Here is an 18,582-nt window from a genome sequence, read left to right on the forward strand (position 1 = left end):
TCCCCATTTTCTTTCTTTCCGGTTTATTTTTTTTGTATTTTCCCGGGAATTTTTTTTGTATTTTCCCGGGGTTTTTTTGTGTCTCCCCTCTCCCGGGGGGCGGTTTTTGGGGTTCAGCCCCCCCTGACGCCCCCTCCCCACCAAAATTCCTCCCCAGGACCCCTCCCCATCCCTCTCCCCTCTCCCCATTTTCTTTCTTTCCGGTTTATTTTTTTTTGGGTTTTCTTGGGAATTTTTTTATTTTCCCGGGGTGTTTTGGGGCTCCTCGAACCGGGGGGGTTTTTGGGGTGAAGACCCATCCTGAGCTCCCCCTCCCCTCCCCAAATTCCCCTCCAGGACCCCTCCCCATCCCTCTCCCCCCTCCCCATTTTCTCCCTCCCGGTTTGTTTTTTTTTTGTATTTTCCCGGGTTTTTTTTTATTTTTCCCGGGGTTTTTTTTTATCTCCCCTCTCCGGGGGGCGGTTTTTGGGGTTCAGCCCCCCCAGACGCCCCCTCCCCAAAATTCCTCCCCAGGACCCCTCCCCATCCCTCTCCCCCCTTCCCCTTTTTCTCCCTCCCGGTTTGTTTTTTTTTTTGTATTTTCCCGGTTTTTTTTTGTATTTTCCCGGGGTTTTTTTTTGTCTCCCCACTCCCTGGGGGATTTTTGGGGTGCAGCCCCCCCTGACGCCCCCTCCCCTCCCCAAAATTCCTCCCCAGGACCCCTCCCCATCCCTCTCCCCCCTCCCCATTTTCTTTCTTTCCGGTTTATTTTTTTTGTATTTTCCCGGTTTTTTTTTCATATTTTCGCGGGGTTTTTTTTATCTCCCCTCTCCGGGGGGGTTTTTTGGGGTTCAGCCCCCCCTGACGCCCCCTCCCCACCAAAATTCCTCCCCAGGACCCCTCCCCATCCCTGTCTCCCTTTCCTCCCTCCCTGTTTATTTTTTTTTGTATTTTCCCGGGAATTTTTTGATTTTTCCAGATTTTTTTTTGTATTTTCCCGGGATTTTTTTGTATTTTCCCGGGTTTTTTTCAGATTTTCCCGGGGTTTTTTGGGGGTCCCCGATGCCGGGTGCAGAACCCCCCCATGACGATGCCCCCACCCCAAATTCCCCCCAAGACCCCTCCCCTTCTTTCTCCCAGTTTGGGTTTTTCAGATTTTCTCGGGAATTTTTTTTTGTATTTTCCCGGGAATTTTTGTATTTTCCCGGTTTTTTTTGTATTTTCCCGGGTTTTTTTATCTCCCCACTCCTGGGGCGGTTTTTGGGTTGCAGACCCCCCCCCATTACGATGCCCCCTCCCCAAAATTCCTCCCCAGGACCCCTCCCCATCCCTCTCCCCCCTCCCCATTTTCTTTCTTTCCGGTTTATTTTTTTTGTATTTTCCCGGTTTTTTTTGTATTTTCCCGGGGTTTTTTTTATCTCCCCACTCCGGGGGGCGGTTTTTGGGGTTCAGCCCCCCCTGACGCCCCCTCCCCACCAAAATTCCTCCCCAGGACCCCTCCCCATCCCTCTCCCCTCTCCCCATTTTCTTTCTTTCCGGTTTATTTTTTTTTGGGTTTTCTTGGGAATTTTTTTATTTTCCCGGGGTGTTTTGGGGCTCCTCGAACCGGGGGGGTTTTTGGGGTGAAGACCCATCCTGAGCTCCCCCTCCCCTCCCCAAATTCCCCTCCAGGACCCCTCCCCATCCCTCTCCCCCCTCCCCATTTTCTCCCTCCCGGTTTGTTTTTTTTTGTATTTTCCCGGGTTTTTTTTATTTTTCCCGGGGTTTTTTTTATCTCCCCTCTCCGGGGGGCGGTTTTTGGGGTTCAGCCCCCCCTGACGCCCCCTCCCCAAAATTCCTCCCCAAGACCCCTCCCCATCCCTCTCCCCCATCTCCCCATTTTCTCCCTCCCGGTTTGTTTTTTTTTTGTATTTTCCCGGTTTTTTTTTGTATTTTCCCGGGGTTTTTTTTGTCTCCCCACTCCCTGGGGGATTTTTGGGGTGCAGCCCCCCCTGACGCCCCCTCCCCTCCCCAAAATTCCTCCCCAGGACCCCTCCCCATCCCTCTCCCCCCTCCCCATTTTCTTTCTTTCCGGTTTATTTTTTTTGTATTTTCCCGGTTTTTTTTCATATTTTCGCGGGGTTTTTTTTATCTCCCCTCTCCGGGGGGGTTTTTTGGGGTTCAGCCCCCCCTGACGCCCCCTCCCCACCAAAATTCCTCCCCAGGACCCCTCCCCATCCCTGTCTCCCTTTCCTCCCTCCCGGTTTGGTTTTTTTTTGTATTTTCCCGGGATTTTTTCGGATTTTCCCGGGGTTTTTTGTGTCTCCCCTCTCCGGGGGGCGGTTTTTGGGGTTCATCCCCCCCTGACGCCCCCTCCCCACCCCTCCCCTCGCTGTCCCAGCCTGCAGCCCCGGGGCCGTGCGGGCCGAGGGTCGGGGTTTGCAGCCCAAGGGGCTCCGGGTGAACGAGCCCGCCCAGTTCAAGGTGCACACCAAGGGCGGCGGCAGCGGCGACCTCAAGGTCACGGTCAAGGGACCCAGTGAGTGCGGGGAGGGGGCTGCAATTTGGGGAGGGGGTCCTGAATTTGGGGAGGGGGTTTGGAGGGGTTTTGGGGGGATTTAAGGGGGTTTGGGGGGAATTTGAGGGGATTTCGAGGGGGTTTGGGGACAGCTCTTGTCCCTTCCAAGGGACCTGAGTGGGTCTTAGGGGGGTCTCTGAATTTGGGGAGGGGTCTCTGGGATTTGGGGAAGGGTCTCTGGAATTGGGGAGGGGGCTCTGAGGTTGGGGAGGGGGTTTGGAGGGGTATTGAGGGGATATTGAGGGGATTTGGGGAGATTTGAGGAGGTTTGGGGAGCTCTTGTCCCCTCCCAAGGGACCCAGTGAGTGCGGGGAGGGGGCTCTGAATTTGGGGAGGGGTCTCTGGAATTTGGGGAGGGGTCTCTGAGTTTGGGGAGGGGGTCTCTGAGCTTGGGGAGGGGGTCTGGAGGGGGTTTTGGGGGAGTTTTGAGGGGATTTAAGGGGGTTTGGAGAGGATTTAAAAGGGGTCTGGGGAGCTCTTGTCTCTTCTAAGAGACCCAGTGATTGTGGGGAGGGGGCTCCGGATTTGAGGAGGGGGCTCTGGAATTTGGGGAGGGGTCCCTGGGATTTGGGGAGGGGGTTTGGAGGGGATTTTGGGGGGATTTGAGGGGTTTTGGGGGGATTTAAGGGGGTATTGAGGGGTTTTAAGGGAGATTGGGGAGCTCTTGTCCCCTCCCAAGGGACCCAGTGATTGTGGGGAGGGGGCTCTGAATTTGGGGAAGGGTCTCTGGAATTTGGGGAAGGGGTCCTGAATGTGGGGAGGGGTCTCTGAGCTTGGGGAGGGGGTCTGGAGGGGGTTTTGGGGAGTTTTGAGGGGATTTAAGGGCGTTTTGAGGGGGTTTTAAGGGAGACTGGGGAGCTCTTGTCCCTTCAAAGGGACCCAGTGAGTGTGGGGAGGGGGCTCTGAATTTGGGGAGGGGTCTCTGGGATTTGGGGAGGGGGCTTGGAGGGGGTTTTGGGGGATTTAAGGGGGTTTTGGGGGTTTTGAGGGGGATTTGAGGGGGTTTGGGGACAGCTCTTGTCTCTCCCAAGGTACCAAAGTGAATCTTGGGAGGGTCTCTGAATTTGGGGAGGGGTCTCTGAATTTGGAGAAGGGTCTCTGGAATTTGGGTAGGGGTCTCTGAGCTTGGGGAGGGGGTTTGGAGGGGGTTTTGCGGGGAATTTGGAGGGATTTAAGGAGGTTTTGAGGGGATTTGAGGGGGTTTGGGGACAGCTCTTGTCCCTTCCAAGGGACCCAAGTGAGTCTCAGGGGGTCTCTGAATTTGGGGAGGGGTCTCTGGAATTTGGGAAGGGGGTCCTGAATTTGGGGAAGGGGGTTGGAGGGGTTTTTGGGAGGTTTTGAGGGGATTTGAGGGGGTTTGGGGACAGCTCTTGTCCCTTCCAAGGGACCCAAGTGAGTCTCAGGGGTCTCTAAATTTGGGGAGGGGTCTCTGGAATTTGGGGAGGGGTCCCTGAGGTTGGGGAGGGGGTTTGGGGGGGTTTTGAGAGGATTTTAATGGGATTTGGGGAGCTCTTGTCCCTTCAAGGAGACTCAATGAGTGCTGGGAGGGGGCTCTGGATTTGAGGAGGGGGCTCTGGAATTTGGGGAGGGGTCTCTGGAATTTGGGGAGGGGTCCCTGAGATTGGGGAGGGGATTTGGAGGGGGTTTTGGGCAGTTTTAAGGGGGTTTGGGGGGGTTTTGAGGGGATTTTAATGGGATTTGGGGAGCTCTTGTCCCTTCAAAGGGACTCAATGAGTGTGGGGAGGGGGCTCTGGAATTTGGGGAGGGGTCTCTGAGCTTGGGGAGGGGGTTTGGAGGGGGTTTTGCGGGGAATTTGGAGGGATTTAAGGAGGTTTTGAGGGGATTTGAGGGGGTTTTGTGGGGGTTTGGGGACAGCTCTTGTCCCTTCCAAGGGACCCAAGTGAGTCTCAGGGGGTCTCTAAATTTGGGGAGGGGTCTCTGGGATTTGGGGAGGGGGCTTTGAGGTTGGGGAGGGGGTTTGGGGGGGTGTTGAGGGGGTTTGGGGGGGTTTTGAGGGGATTTTAATGGGGTTTGGGGAGCTCTTGTCTTTTCTAAGGGACCCAGTGAATGTGGGGAGGGGTCTCTGGGATTTGGGGAGGGGTCTCTGGAATTTGAGGAGGGGGCTCTGAGCTTGGGGAGGGGGTTTGGAGGGGGATTGGGGGGATTTTGGAGGGATTTAAGGGAGTTTTGAGGGGATTTTAATGGGATTTGGGGAGCTCTTGTCCCTTCCAAGGGACTCAATGAGTGTGGGGAGGGGTCTCTGAATTTGGGGAGGGGTCTCTGAGCTTGGGGGGGGGGTTTGGAGGGGATTTTGGGGGGATTTGAGGGGTTTTGGGGGGATTTAAGGGGGTATTGAGGGGTTTTAAGGGAGATTGGGGAGCTCTTGTCCCCTCCCAAGGGACTCAATGAGTGTGGGGAGGGGGCTCTGAATTTGGGGAGGGGTCTCTGGAATTTGGGGAGGGGTCTCTGGAATTTGGGGAGGGGTCTCTGAATTTGGGGAGGGGGTTTGGAGGGAGTTTTGGGGGGTTTTAGGGACAGCTCTTGTCCCTTCCAAGGGACCCAGTGAGTGCTGAGGGAGCAGAAATTGGGGAATTTGGGACCCCAGAATTTGGGGAGGGGGCTCCGAATTTGGGGAGGGGTCCCTGGATTCCATTCTGTGGGATTTTGGGGTTTTTGGGGGGATTTTGGTGGGTTTTTTTCTGGGATTTTTCTGGGATTTTTCTGGGATTTTTCTGGGATTTTTCTGGGATTTTTCTGGGATTTTTCTGGGATTTTTCTGGGATTTTGGGTTTTTTTGTGGGATTTTGGGGTTTCTTTGTAGGATTTTCTGTTTTTGGGTTTCTGACCCCATTTTCCTCCCCCAGAGGGGCTGGAGCCCGTGAAGCAGAAGGATTTGGGGGATGGGATTTGGGATTTTTATGGGATTTTGTTGTTTTTTGGTGGATTTTGATGGGGTATTTTATGGGATTTTGGTGATTTTTTGGGGATTTTTATGGGATTTTGGGGGAGTTTTTTGTGGGATTTTTGATGTTTTTGTGTTTTTTGGGATTCTAACCCCAATTTTCCTCCCCCAGAGGGGCTGGAGCCCGTGAAGCAGAAGGATTTGGGGGACGGGATTTGGGATTTTTGTGGGATTTTTGTATTTTTAGTTGGATTTTGGTGTGTTTTGGTGGATTTTAATGGGGTTTTTTTGTGGGATTTTTTTGGGATTTTGGTTTTTTTTTGTGGGAATTCTCATTTTTTGGAATTCTAACCCAATTTTCCTCCCCCAGAGGGGCTGGAACCCGTGAAGCAGAAGGATTTGGGGGACGGCTCCTTCGCTCTCGAGTATTTCCCCACCGTGCCCGGGAATTACTCGGTCGGGGTCACCTGGGGCGGGCAGCACGTGCCCCGCAGGTACTGGGGGAACTGGGAGGGACTGGGAGGGACTGGGGGGGACTGGGAGGGACTGGGAGGGGTTGGTAGGGATTTCGGGGAACTGGGAGCACTGGGAGGGACTGGGAGAGACTGGGAGGGGATTGGGGGAGATTGGGAACGGGTTGAGGGGGCACTGGGATGGACTGGGAGGGAACTGGGATGGACTGGGGGGGGACTGGGAGGAACTGGGTGGGGGGTTGGGATGGACTGAAAGCACTGGGAGGGGATTGGGAGGGGACTGGGAGGGAGCTGGGATGGACTGGAATGGGATTGCGGGGGACACTGGGAGTACTGGGAGGGGATTGGGGGGCACTGGGAAGGACTGGGAGGAATTGGGAGGGAACTGGGATGGACTGGGAGAGAGCTGAGGGGGAACTGGGGAGCACTGGGAGGGGACTGGGGGGACTGGGAGGGACTGGGATGGAGTGGGAGGGACTGGGAGGAACTGGGAGGGGATTGGGAGGAACTGGGGGGAACTGGGATGGACTGGGAAGGACTGGGAGGGGATTGAGGGAGATTGGGAACAGGTTGGAGGGGCACTGGGATAGACTGGGAGGGGATTGGGGGGGATTGGGGGGGAACTGGAATATACTGGGAGGAACTGGGGGGGATTAAGGGGAACTGGGATGGACTGGGAGAGACTGGGAAGGAGTTGGGGGGAACTGGGATGGACTGGGAGGGACTGGGAGGGAACTGGGAAGGGACTGGGATAGACTGGGATGGACTGGGAGGGGATGGGGGGGAACTGGGATGGACTGGGAAGGGACTGGGAGGGCACTAGGGGAGCACTGGGAAGGACTGGGAGAGACTGGGAGAGACTGGGAGGGACTGGGAGGGACTGGGAGGGGATTGGGAGGGGATTGGGGGAGCACTGGGAACACTGGGAGGGACTGGGAGGCACTGGGTGACCACTGGGAACCATTGGGATTTTTGGTGTCATTTTTGGGGTCATTTCTGGGGTCATTTCTGGGGTTTTTGGGTCCATTTCTGGGGTTTTCAGGGCTGTTTTTGGTGCTGCTTTTTGGGATTTTTTTTTTGGTTTTTTGGGGGTTTTTTTTGGGATTTTTTTGGTGTTTCTGGGGCTACTTTTGGGACCATTTTTGGGTTTTCAGGGCGGTTTTTGGGGCCATTTTGGGGCTGTTTTTTGGGGTTTTCAGGGTTATTTTTTGAGCTGTTTGCAGGTTGATTTTTGGTATTTCTGTGTATCTCTGACCCCCCCTGTCCCCCCCAGCCCCTTCGAGGTCACCGTGGCCCCCGAGGGCGGCTCCCCCCGGGTCCGGGCCTGGGGTCCCGGCCTGGAGGGCGGCGTGGCCGGGAAAGCCGCGGATTTCATGGTGGAGGCGATTGGGGACGACGTGGGGACACTGGGTGAGGCCAAAATCTGGGATTTGGGGGGGCTTGGAGGGGTTAAAGGGGGCTTGGGGAGGGTTAAAGGGGAATTAAAGGGGTCAGGACCATTGGGGACAACGTGGGGACACTGGGTGAGGAGAAAATCTGGGATTTTGGGAGGGTTAAAGGAGAATTAAAGGGGTCAGGGACATTGGGGACGACGTGGGGACACTGGGTGAGGAGATTTGGGGGGGCTTGGAGGGGTTAAAGGGGGGTTTGGGGGGGTTAAAGGGGACTGAAAGGGGTCAGGACCATTGGGGACAACGTGGGGACACTGAGTGAGGGGGGAAAGGGGGATTTGAGGGTGGTTTAAAGGGGAATGAAAGGGGTTAGAGGAGGCAAAAGGGGGAAAATCTGGGATTTGGGGGGGGATTTTGGGGCTTTAAGGGGGGCTTCGAGGGCTCAAGGCCATCAGGGTTGATGTGGGGACACTGGGTGAGGAGAGAATCTGGGATTTTGGGGGGATTTGGGGGGGTCAAGTCGATTGGGGACGACATAGGGACACTGGGTAAGGAGATTTGGGGGCTTGGGTGAGATTTGAGGGGGATTTGGGGGGTTAGAGAGGAATTAAAGGGGTCAGGGGCATTGGGGACAACGTGGGGACACTGGGTGAGGAGAAAATCTGGGATTTGGGGGGATTTGGGGGGCTTGGGGGGATTTGGGGGGGATTTTGGGGCTGTAATGGGGGTTGGAGGGGTCAAGGTCATCAGGGACAATGTGGGGACACTGGGTGAGGGGCAAAAGAGGGAAAATTTGGGATTTGGGGGGGATTTTGGGGGTTTCCAGGGAGGATTTAGGGGGATTTGGGGGGGCTTAAAGGGGAATGAAAGGGGTTAGGGGAGGCAAAATAGGGAAAATTTGGGATTTGGGAAGGACTTGGGGGGTTTCTGTGAGGATTTAGGGGGATTTGGGATGATTTCATGGAGGTTTAGGGGGAATTTTGGGGGGTCTTAGGGAGGTTTAGGGGTGATTTTGGGGAGGGTTTTGGTTTTCCCCCCCAGTTTCTCTGTGGAGTTCATATTTCCCACCTCAAACTCCCTGTTCCTCATCCCAAATCCCTTTTTCTCCCAGGATTTTCCATGGATTTCAGGGTTCCCATGATGGATTTTGTGTCTCTATCCCCATTTCTCACCCCAAACCCCCATTTCTCACCCCAAATCTCCATGGACTTTGGGTTTCCCATGATGAATTTTCTGTCTCTACCCCCATCCCTCCCCCCCCATCCCCTCTCCCCCCAGGATTTTCTGTGGATCTCAGGGTTTCCCATGATGGATTTTGGGTTTCCCATGATGGATTTTTGGTTCCCATGATGGATTTCAGGGTTCCAATCACTGAATTTTCTGTCTCTACCCCCATCCCTCACCCCCACCCCATTTCCCCTCAGGGTTTTCCATGGATTTTGGGTTCCCATGATGGATTTTGTGTTTCCATTCCCCATTTCTCCCCCCAATCCCCCATTTCTCACCCCAAATCTCCATGAATTTTGGGTTCCCATGATGGATTTTGGGTTCCCCTGATGGATTTTGTGTTTCCATTCCCCATCCCTCACCCCAATCCCTTTTCCCCCCAAGATTTTCAGTGGATCTCAGGGTTCCCATGATGGATTTTTGGTTCCCATGATGGATTTTGAGTTTCCCATGATGAATTTTCTGTCTCTATCCCCATTTCTCCCCCCAAATCTCCATGGATTTTGGGTTCCCATGATGGATTTTGTGTTTCCATTCCCCATTTCTCACCCCAATCCCCTTTTCCCCCCAAGATTTTCCATGGATTTCAGGGTTCCCATGATGGATTTTGTGTCTCTACCTCCATCCCTCACCCCCACCCCATTTCCCCCCAGGATTTTCCATGAATTTTGGGTTTCCCATGACGGATTTTGGGTTTCCCATGACAGATTTTGGGTTTCCCATGATGGATTTTGGGTTCCCATGATGGATTTTGTGTTTCCATTCCCCACCCCTCACCCCAAACCCCTTTTCCCCCTAGGATTTTCGGTGGATCTCAGGGTTCCCATGATGGATTTTGTGTTTCCATTCCCCATTTCTCACCCCAAATCTCCATGGATTTTGGGTTCCCATGATGGATTTTGGGTTTCCATTCCCCATCCCTCACCCCAATCCCATTTTCCCCCCAGAATTTTCGGTGGACCTTGAGTTTCCCACACTGAATTTTCTGTCTCTATCCCCATTTCTCACCCCAATCCCAATATTCCCCCCAGGATTTTCCATGGATCTCAGGGTTCCCATGATGGATTTTGGGTTCCCGTGATGGATCTCAGGGTTCCCATGATGGATTTCAGGGTTCCCATGATGGATTTCAGGGTTCCCATGATGGATTTCGTGTTTCCATTCCCCATCCCTCACCCCATCCCATTTTCCCCCCAGGATTTTCTGTGGATCTCAGGGTTCCCATGATGGATTTTGGGTTTCCCATGATGGATTTTGGTTTCCCATGATGGATTTCGTGTTTCCATTCCCCATCCCTCACCCCAATCCCCTTTTCCCCCCAGGATTTTCGGTGAATTTTGGGTTCCCATGATGGATTTTGTGTTTCCACTCCCCATCCCTCACCCCATCCCCATTTCCCCCCAGGATTTTCGGTGGAGGGTCCCTCCCAGGCGCGCCTGGAGTGCGAGGACGGCGGGGACGGCTCGGGCCGGGTGCGGTACTGGCCGCAGGAGCCGGGGCTGTACGCGGTGCACGTGCTGTGTGACGGGGCTGACATCAAGGGGAGCCCCTTCATGGCCGAGATCAGGCCCAACACCGGGGATTCCTTCCCTGAGAAGGTGAGAATTCACCCAGAAATCCTGCTAAAAATCACCAAAATACAGCCCCAAACCCAGCCCCAAATCCCTGTCCCAATCCCCCTTTCATGGCTGAGATCAGGCCCAACACTGGGGATTCCTTCCCTGAGAAGGTCAGAATTCACAAAAAAATCCTGCTAAAAATCCCCAAAATCTTGCTAAAAATCCTGCCCCGAATCCAGCCCCAAATCCCTGCCCCAACACTGGGGATTGCTTCCCTGAGAAGGTCAGAATTCACCCCAAAAAACCCCAAAATTCTGCCAAAATACAGCCCAAAATCCCTGCCCCAAACCCATCTCCAAATCCGTGCCCCAACCCTGGGGATTCCTTCCCTGAGAGGGTCAGAGTGACCCCAAAAATCCTGCTAAAAATCACCAAAATCCTGCCAAAAATCCTGCCCCAAATCCCTGCCCCAATCCCCCTTCATGGCTGAGATCAGGCCCAACCCTGGGGATTCCTTCCCCGAGAAGGTCAGAGTGACCCCAGAAATCCTGCTAAAAATCACCAAAATCCTGCCCCAAATCCAGCCCCAAATCCTGCCCCAACCCTGGGGATTCCTTCCCTGAGAAGGTCAGAGTGAGCCCAAAAATCCTGCTAAAAATCACCAAAATCCTGCCAAAATTCCTGCCCCAAATCCTGCCCCAACACTGGGGATTCCTTCCCTGAGAAGGTCAGAATTGACCCCAAAATCCTGCTAAAAATCCCCAAAATCCTGTTCAAAATACAACCAAAAATCCCTGCCCCAATTCCCCCTTCATGGCTGAGATCAGGCCCAACTCTGGGGATTCCTTCCCTGAGAGGGTCAGAGTGACCCCAAAAATCCTGCTAAAAATCACCAAAATCCTGTTCAAAATACAACCAAAAATCCCTGCCCCAGCACTGGGGATTCCTTCCCTGAGAAGGTCAGAATTCACCAAAAAATCACCAAAATCCTGTTCCAAACCCTGCCCCAAATCCCTGCCCCAATCCCCCCTTCATGGCTGAGATCAGGCCCAACCCTGGGGATTCCTTCCCTGAGAAGGTCAGAGTGAGCCCAAAAAATTCCCAAAATCCTGCCAAAATTCCTGCCCCAAATCCTGCCCCAACACTGGGGATTGCTTCCCTGAGAAGGTCAGAATTCACCCAAAAAATCCTGCTAAAAATCACCAAAATCCTGCCAAAAATCCTCCAAAATTCCTATCCCCAAGCTCCCAAAATCCTGCCCCAAATTTTCCCCAATTTTCCTCAAATTTCCCTCATATTTTCCCCAAATTTCCCCCCTATTTTTCTATATTCCCCCAAATTTCCCCCGAATTTCCCCTGAATTTTCCACCAATTTCTCCCATATTTTCCCTAAATTTCCCCCAATTTCCCCTCAATTTCCTTCAAATTTTCCCCCAATTTTCCCCCAATTTTCCCCCAATTTTCCCCCAATTTTCCCCCAATTTTCCCCCAATTTTCCTCAAATTTCCCTCATATTTTCCCCAAATTTTTTCTATATTTTTCCATATTCCCCCATATTTTCCCTGATTTTTCCCTGATTTTTCCCCGAATTTTCCCCAAATTTCCCTCAAATTTTCCCCATATTTTTCTATATTTCCCCCGAATTTTTCCCATATTTTCTCCAAATTTTCTCCAAATTTCCCTCAAATTTCCCTCATATTTTCCCCATATTTTCCCCAAATTTTCCCCATATTTTTCCATATTTCCCCCATACTTTCTCCGAATTTTCCCTGAATTTTCACCCTATTGCCCCCTAATTTCCCCCAAATTTCCCTCATATTTCCCCCCATTTTTCCTCAAATTTCCCTCATATTTTCCCCATATTTTCTCCAAATTTTCCCCATATTTCCCTCGTATTTTCCCCAAATTTCCCCCATATTTTTCTATATTTTCCCCAAATTTTCCCCAAATTTTCTCCAAATTTCCCCCATATTTTCCCCATATTTTCCCCCAATTTTCCCCCAAATTTCCCCCGAATTTCCCCCGAATTTCCCCCCTATTTTCCCCAAATTTTCCCTGAATTTCCCCAAATTTCCCTCATATTTCCCCCGAATTTCCCCCAAATTCCCCCCATATTTCCCCCCTGAATTCCCCCTGATTTCCCCTGAATTTTCCCCGCAGGTGAAGGCGCAGGGCGCGGGGCTGGAGCCCTCGGGGGTGGTGCTGAACAAACGCGCCGAGTTCAGCGTGGACGCGCGCCAGGGGGGCAAGGGGAGCCTCAGGGTGCACATGCAGGTGGGCAGGGGGGGTTGGGGGGGTTGGGATTTTTGGGATTTTATTTGGATTTTTTTGGGAATTTTTCGGGGATTTTTTGGGGATTTTTGGGAATTTTTTGGGGATTTTTGGAGATTTTTTGTGGATTTTTTGGGATTTTTGAGGGATATTTTTGGGAATTTTTTGGGATTTTTTTGGGATTTTTTTGGGATTTTTGAGGAGATTTTTTTGTATTTATTGGGGATTTTTGGGGGGATTTTTGGGGATTTTTTGTGATTTTTTTGGAGATTTTTTTGGATTTATTTTTTGATTTTTTGGGATTTTTTTGGGATTTATTGGGGAATTTTTGGGGAGATTTTTTTGGATTTATTGGGGAAATTTTGGGGGATTTTTTGGGGATTTTTTGTGTATTTTTGGGGATTTTTGGGGAGTTTTTTGGGAATTTTTGAGATTTTATTTGGAATTTTTTGGGATTTTTTTGGGCATTTTTTGGGATTTTTTGGGGATTTTTTGGGATTTTTTGGGGAATTTTGGGGGGATTTTTGTGGATTTTTTGTGGATTTTTTGGGATTTTTTGGGATTTTTTGGGGGATTTTTTTGGGATTTTTGGGGAGATTTTTTTGGATTTATTGGGGAATTTGGGGGGATTTTTGGGAATTTTTTGGGATTTTTGAGGGATTTTTTGGGGATTTTTGGGAATTTTTTGTGGATTTTTGGAGATTTTTTGTGGATTTTTTTGGGATTTTTTTGGGGATTTTTTGGAAGTTTTTTGTGGATTTTTGGGGATTTTTTTGGGATTTTTGAGGGATATTTTTAGGAATTTTTGGGGGATTTTTTGTGGATTTTTTGGGATTTTTTGGGAATTTTTTGTGGATTTTTGGTGATTTTTTGTGGATTTTTTGGGATTTTTTGGGGATTTTTTGGGGATTTTTTGGGATTTATTGGGGAATTTTGGGGATTTTTTGAGGATTATTTTAATATTTTTGGGGCTTTTTTTTTTTGGGGGGGGGATTTTTTGGGATTTTTTGGGATTTTTTTAGGCTGTTTTTGGGGTTTTTGGGAATTTTTTTGGGATTTTTTTGGATTTTTTGGGGATTTTTTGGGGTATTTTTTTGGGGTTTTTGGGAATTTTGGGGGGATTTTTTGGGGAATTTTTGGGGATTTTTTGGGGATTTTTGGGGATTTTTTTGGGATTTTTTGGGGGATTTTTTGGGATTTTTAAAATTTTTTGGGGTGTATTTTGGGGATTTTTTTGGGGGGAATTTTTTAGGGATTTTCGGGGATTTTTAGGGGTTTTTTTAATGGAAATTTTTGGGGTTTTTTGGGGATTTTTAGGAATTTTTTGGGGATTTTTTTGTGATATAGTGGGGAATTTTTGGGATTTTTTTGGATTTTTTAAAAAATTTTTTTCGGAATTTTTTTTTATTTATTGGGGAATTTTTGGGGATTTTTTGGATTTTTTTTGGATTTTTTGGGGATTTTTGGGGATTGTTGGGGGATTTTTGGGGATTTTTTGGGGAATTTTGGGAGATTTTTGGGGCCTTTTTGGGAATTTTTTGGGTCTATTTTGGGATATTTTGTGCTGATTTTGTGTTGATTTTGTGCTGATTTTGTGCTGATTTTGGTGTTGATTTGGGGATTTTATTGGACGATTTTGTGCTGATTTTTGTGCTGATTTTGGGATTTTTTTGGACTATTTTGTGCTGATTTTTGTGCTGATTTTGGTGCTGACTTTGGGATTTTTTTGGACTATTTTGTACTGATTTTGTGCTGATTTTGTGCTGATTTTGGGATTTTTTTGGACTATTTTTTTTGCTGATTTTGGGATTTTTTTGGGCTGTATTTTGGTAATTTTTTTGTGTTGATTTTGTGCTGATTTTGTGCTGATTTTGGGTTTTTTGTGCTGATTTTGGGATTTTTTCCCCCCCAGGACGCCGAGGGCTCCCCCGTGGACGTGGCCGTGAAGGACAATGGGAACGGAACCTTCAGCTGCTCCTACTGCCCCAAAAAGGCCCAAAAACACACGGCCATGGTGGCCTGGGGAGGGGTCAACATCCCCCACAGCCCCTTCAGGGTGAGAGAAACAAAAATCCAAAATTGGGAATTTGGGGAGGGGGCTTGGGGGGAGAAATGTGAAAAAAACCCAAAAAAACCCCAAAAAAACCTTCAAAAAAAACGAAAAAATGGGAATTTGGGGAGGGGTCAACATCCCCCAGAGCCCCTTCAGGGTGAGAATAAACAAAAATCCAAAATTGGGAATTTGGGGAGGGGTCAACATCCCCCAGAGCCCCTTCAGGGTGAGAGAAACAAAAAAATAAAATTGGGAATTTGGGGAGGGGGCTTGGGGGGTAAAGAAACCAAAAAAACCCCAAAAAAACCCCCCAAAAACCCCCAAAAAACCTTCAAAAAATGAAAAAAAAAAGGGATTTTGGGGGAATTAATATCCCAAAAACCCCAAAAATTGGGAATTTGGGGAGGGGTCAACATCCCCCAGAGCCCTTCAGGGTGAGGAAATGAAAAAAATAAAATTGAGAATTTGGGGAGGGGGCTTGAGGGGAGAAATGTGGGGGGAAAAAACCCCAAAAATCCCAAAAAACTGAAAAAAAATCTCAAAAAAACCCAAAGTTGGGAATTTGGGGAGGGGTCAACATCCCCCAGAGCCCCTTCAGGGTCAGAGAAACAAAAAAAATAAAATTGGGAATTTGGGGAGGGGGCTTGGGGGGTAAAGAAACAAAAAAAACCCCAAAAATCCAAAAAAAATCCCCAAAAAACTGAAAAAAACCCCAAAATTGGGAATTTGGGGAGGGGTCAACATCCCCCAGAGCCCCTTCAGGGTGAGGAAATGAAAAAATAAAATTGGGAATTTGGGGAGGGGGCTTGGGGGGGGAAATGTGGAAAAAAAACCAAAAAAATCCTCAAAAAACAAAACAAAAAAAAAAAACCCAAAAATGGGAATTTGGGGAGGGGTCAACATCCCCCACAGCCCCTTCAGGGTGAGAGAAACAAAAAAATAAAATTGAGAATTTGGGGAGGGGGCTTGGGGGCAGAAATGTGGAAAAAAACCCAAAAAAACCTCAAAAGAACAAAAAAAACCCCCCAAAATTGGGAATTTGGGGAGGGGGCTTGGGGGGAGAAATGTGGAAAAAAACCCAAAAAAACTCAAAAATTGGGAATTTGGGGGAATTAATGTCCCAAAAAATCCAAAAATTGGGAATTTGGGGGAATTATTATCCAAAAAAACCCAAAAATTGGGAATTTGGGGGAATTAATGTCCCAAAAATTGGGAATTTGGGGGAATTAATATCCAAAAAAACCCAAAAATTGGGAATTTGGGGGAATTAATATCCAAAAAAACCCAAAAATTGGGAATTTGGGGGAATTAATGTCCCAAAAACCCCAAAAAATTGGGAATTTGGGGGAATTAATGTCCCAAAAACCCCAAAAATTGGGAATTTGGGGGAATTAATGTCCCAAAAATTGGGAGTTTAGGGGAATTAATATCCAAAAAACCCCAAAAATTGGGAATTTGGGGGAATTATTATCCAAAAAAACCCCAAAAATTGGGAATTTGGGGGAATTAATATCCAAAAAACCCCAAAAATTGGGAATTTGGGGGAATTAATATCCAAAAAACTCCAAAAATTGGGAATTTGGGGGAATTAATGTCCCAAAAATTGGGAATTTGGGGGAATTAATGTCCCAAAAAATCCAAAAATTGAGAATTTGGGGGAATTAATGTCCCAAAAATTGGGAATTTGGGGGAATTAATGTCCCAAAAACTGCAAAAATTGGGCTTTTGAGGGAATTAATATCCAAAAAATTGGGAATTTGGGGGAATTAATATCCAAAAAAACCCAAAAATTGGGAATTTGGGGGAATTAATATCCCAAAAATTGGGAATTTGGGGGAATTAATATCCAAAAAACCCCAAAAATTGGGAATTTGGGGGAATTAATATCCAAAAATTGGGAATTTGGGGGAATTAATATCCAAAAGTTGGGAATTTGGGGGAATTAATATCCAAAAAAACCCAAAAATTGGGAATTTGGGGGAATTAATGTCCCAAAAATTGGGAATTTGGGGGAATTAATATCCAAAAAACCCCAAAAATTGGGAATTTGGGGGAATTAATGTCCCAAAAACCCCAAATATTGGGAATTTGGGGGAATTAATATCCAAAAAACCCCAAAAATTGGAATTTTTAGGGGGCTGTGGGGGGAATAAATGTCCCAAAAATTCTGGGAGAGTTTTCCTGGTTCTGGGGAAATTTGGATCTGAAATTTGGGATTTTTTTGGGGTTCTCAAACCAAATTTTTGGGGTTTTTTTTAGAATTCCTGGGTCCCTTATTTGGTTTTGGGATTTTCCCCCAACTTTTGGGGTTCTGGGTTCATCCAGATCCTAAATCTGATTTTAGGGGGGATCCTAAATTTGGGGTTTTTGGGGTTCTCAATCCAAATTTTTGGGGTTTTGAGGGGTGCTGGGGGGTCCCAAATTTGGCTCTGGGGGTGTCCCAGTCCCATTTTTGGGTTTTTTGGGGTTTTTTTGGGGTTTATCTGACCCTGTTTCTCTCAGGTGGGGGTGAAATTTTTGGGGTTTTGGGGGTTTTTTTGGGGTTTTTTGGGTTTTTTTGGGTTATTTTTGGGGGTTTATCTGACCCTGTTTCTCTCAGGTGGGGGTGAAAGTTTTGGGGGTTTTGGGTTTTTTTCGGTTTTTTGGGTTTTTTTGGGGTTCTCCTGACCGTGTTTCTCTCAGGTGGGATTGGGGGTTTGCAGCCACCCCCACAAGGTGAAATTTGGGATTTTTGGGATTTTCCTGACCCATTTTTACCCCATTTCTCTCAGGTTGGGGTGGGGGCTGGCAGCCACCCCCACAAGGTGAAATTTGGGATTTTTGGGAATTTTTTGGGGTTTATCTGACCCTGTTTCCCCACAGATTGGGGTCGGGGCCGGCAGCCACCCCCACAAGGTGAAAGTTTTGGGGTTTTTTGGATTTTTGGGGTTTTCCTGACCCATTTTTACCCCATTTTCTCTCAGGTTGGGGTGGGGGCTGGCAGCCACCCCCACAAGGTGAAAGTTTTGGGATTTTTTGGATTTTTGGGGTTTTTCTGACCCATTTTTACCCCATTTCTCACAGATTGGGGTGGGGGCTGGCAGCCACCCCCACAAGGTGAAAGTTTTCGGGCCGGGCGTGGCCAAGAGCGGCCTCAAGGCTCTGGAGCCAACCTACTTCACTGTGGATTGCACCGAGGCTGGGCAGGGTCAGCTGGGCACGGCTGGGGGGGATTTGGGGAGGGGTCTGGGGGTGTTTGGAGGGGGTTTGGGGGGATTTAGGGGATTCAGGGGGAGATTTAAGGGGGATTTGGGGTGGTCTGAGGGGGATTTTGGGGTGTCTGGAGGGGATTTAAAGGAAGTTTGGGGGGATTTGGGGGGATCTGGGGGGGATTTAAAGAGGGTTTGGGGGGATTTTTGGGGGGTCTGGTGGGGATTTTGGGAGATCTGGAGGGGATTTAAAGGAAGTTTGGGGGGATTTGGGGGGATCTAGGGGGGATTTGGGGGGTCTGAGGGGATTTAGGGAGGGTCTGGAGGGGATTTAAAGAGGATTTGGGGGGTTTAAAGGAGATTTGGGGAGGACTGGAGGGGATTTGGAGGGGATTTGGGGAGGTCTGGAGGGGAGTTAAAGGAGGTTTGGGGGGATTTAGAGGGGATTTGGGGGGTCTGGGGGAGATTTAAGGGGGATTTTGGGGGGTCTGGGGGAATTGGGGAGGACTGGAGGGGATTTGGGGAGGTTTGGGGGGGATTTAGGGGAGATTTAGTGGATTCAGAGGAGGATTTAAGGGAGATTTGGGGTGGTCTGGGTGGGATTTGGGGAGGTCTGGAGGGAATTTAAAGGAGGTTTGGGGGGATTTAGAGGGGATTTGGGGGATTTGGAGGGGATTTGGGGGGTCTGGAGGGGTTTTAAAGGAGGTCTGGAGGGCATTTAGGGGGATTTTCAGGGGTCTGGAGGGGATTTAGGGGGGATTTGAGGGTCTGGGGGGTATTTTGGGAGGTCTGGAGGGGATTTGGGGGTCTGGGAGGATTTTGGAGGGAATTTGGGGAGGTCTGGAGGGATTTTAGGGGGGATTTGGGGGTTTGCCTGGAATCTGGAGGGATTTGGGAGGAATGTGGGAGGGTTTGGGAGGAATTTGGGGGGCTCTGATGGGGTCCAGGGGGGACTTGGGGTGGATTTGGGTGGGATTTGGGG

General features: G+C 49.3%; 1 protein-coding gene across 1 annotated transcript in view; it reads left to right on the forward strand.

The window, feature by feature from the left end:
* Window positions 1-2,359: 2,359 nt before the first annotated feature.
* LOC117011543 (filamin-A-like) overlaps window positions 2,360-18,582 on the forward strand; it is a gene marked incomplete at its 5' end in the record, with an annotated part of 73,047 nt that continues 56,824 nt past the window's right edge. The window contains 7 exons of the mRNA XM_033086969.1: window positions 2,360-2,497; window positions 5,809-5,932; window positions 7,185-7,321; window positions 9,934-10,127; window positions 12,249-12,362; window positions 14,272-14,415; window positions 17,476-17,599. Of these exons, the coding sequence (XP_032942860.1) occupies window positions 2,360-2,497; window positions 5,809-5,932; window positions 7,185-7,321; window positions 9,934-10,127; window positions 12,249-12,362; window positions 14,272-14,415; window positions 17,476-17,599 (975 nt within the window). The remainder of the gene's footprint in view (window positions 2,498-5,808; window positions 5,933-7,184; window positions 7,322-9,933; window positions 10,128-12,248; window positions 12,363-14,271; window positions 14,416-17,475; window positions 17,600-18,582) is intronic.

The sequence above is a fragment of the Catharus ustulatus genome, unplaced genomic scaffold (assembly GCF_009819885.2).
Source record: "Catharus ustulatus isolate bCatUst1 unplaced genomic scaffold, bCatUst1.pri.v2 scaffold_86_arrow_ctg1, whole genome shotgun sequence".
NCBI classification, from domain to species: Eukaryota; Metazoa; Chordata; class Aves; order Passeriformes; family Turdidae; genus Catharus; species Catharus ustulatus.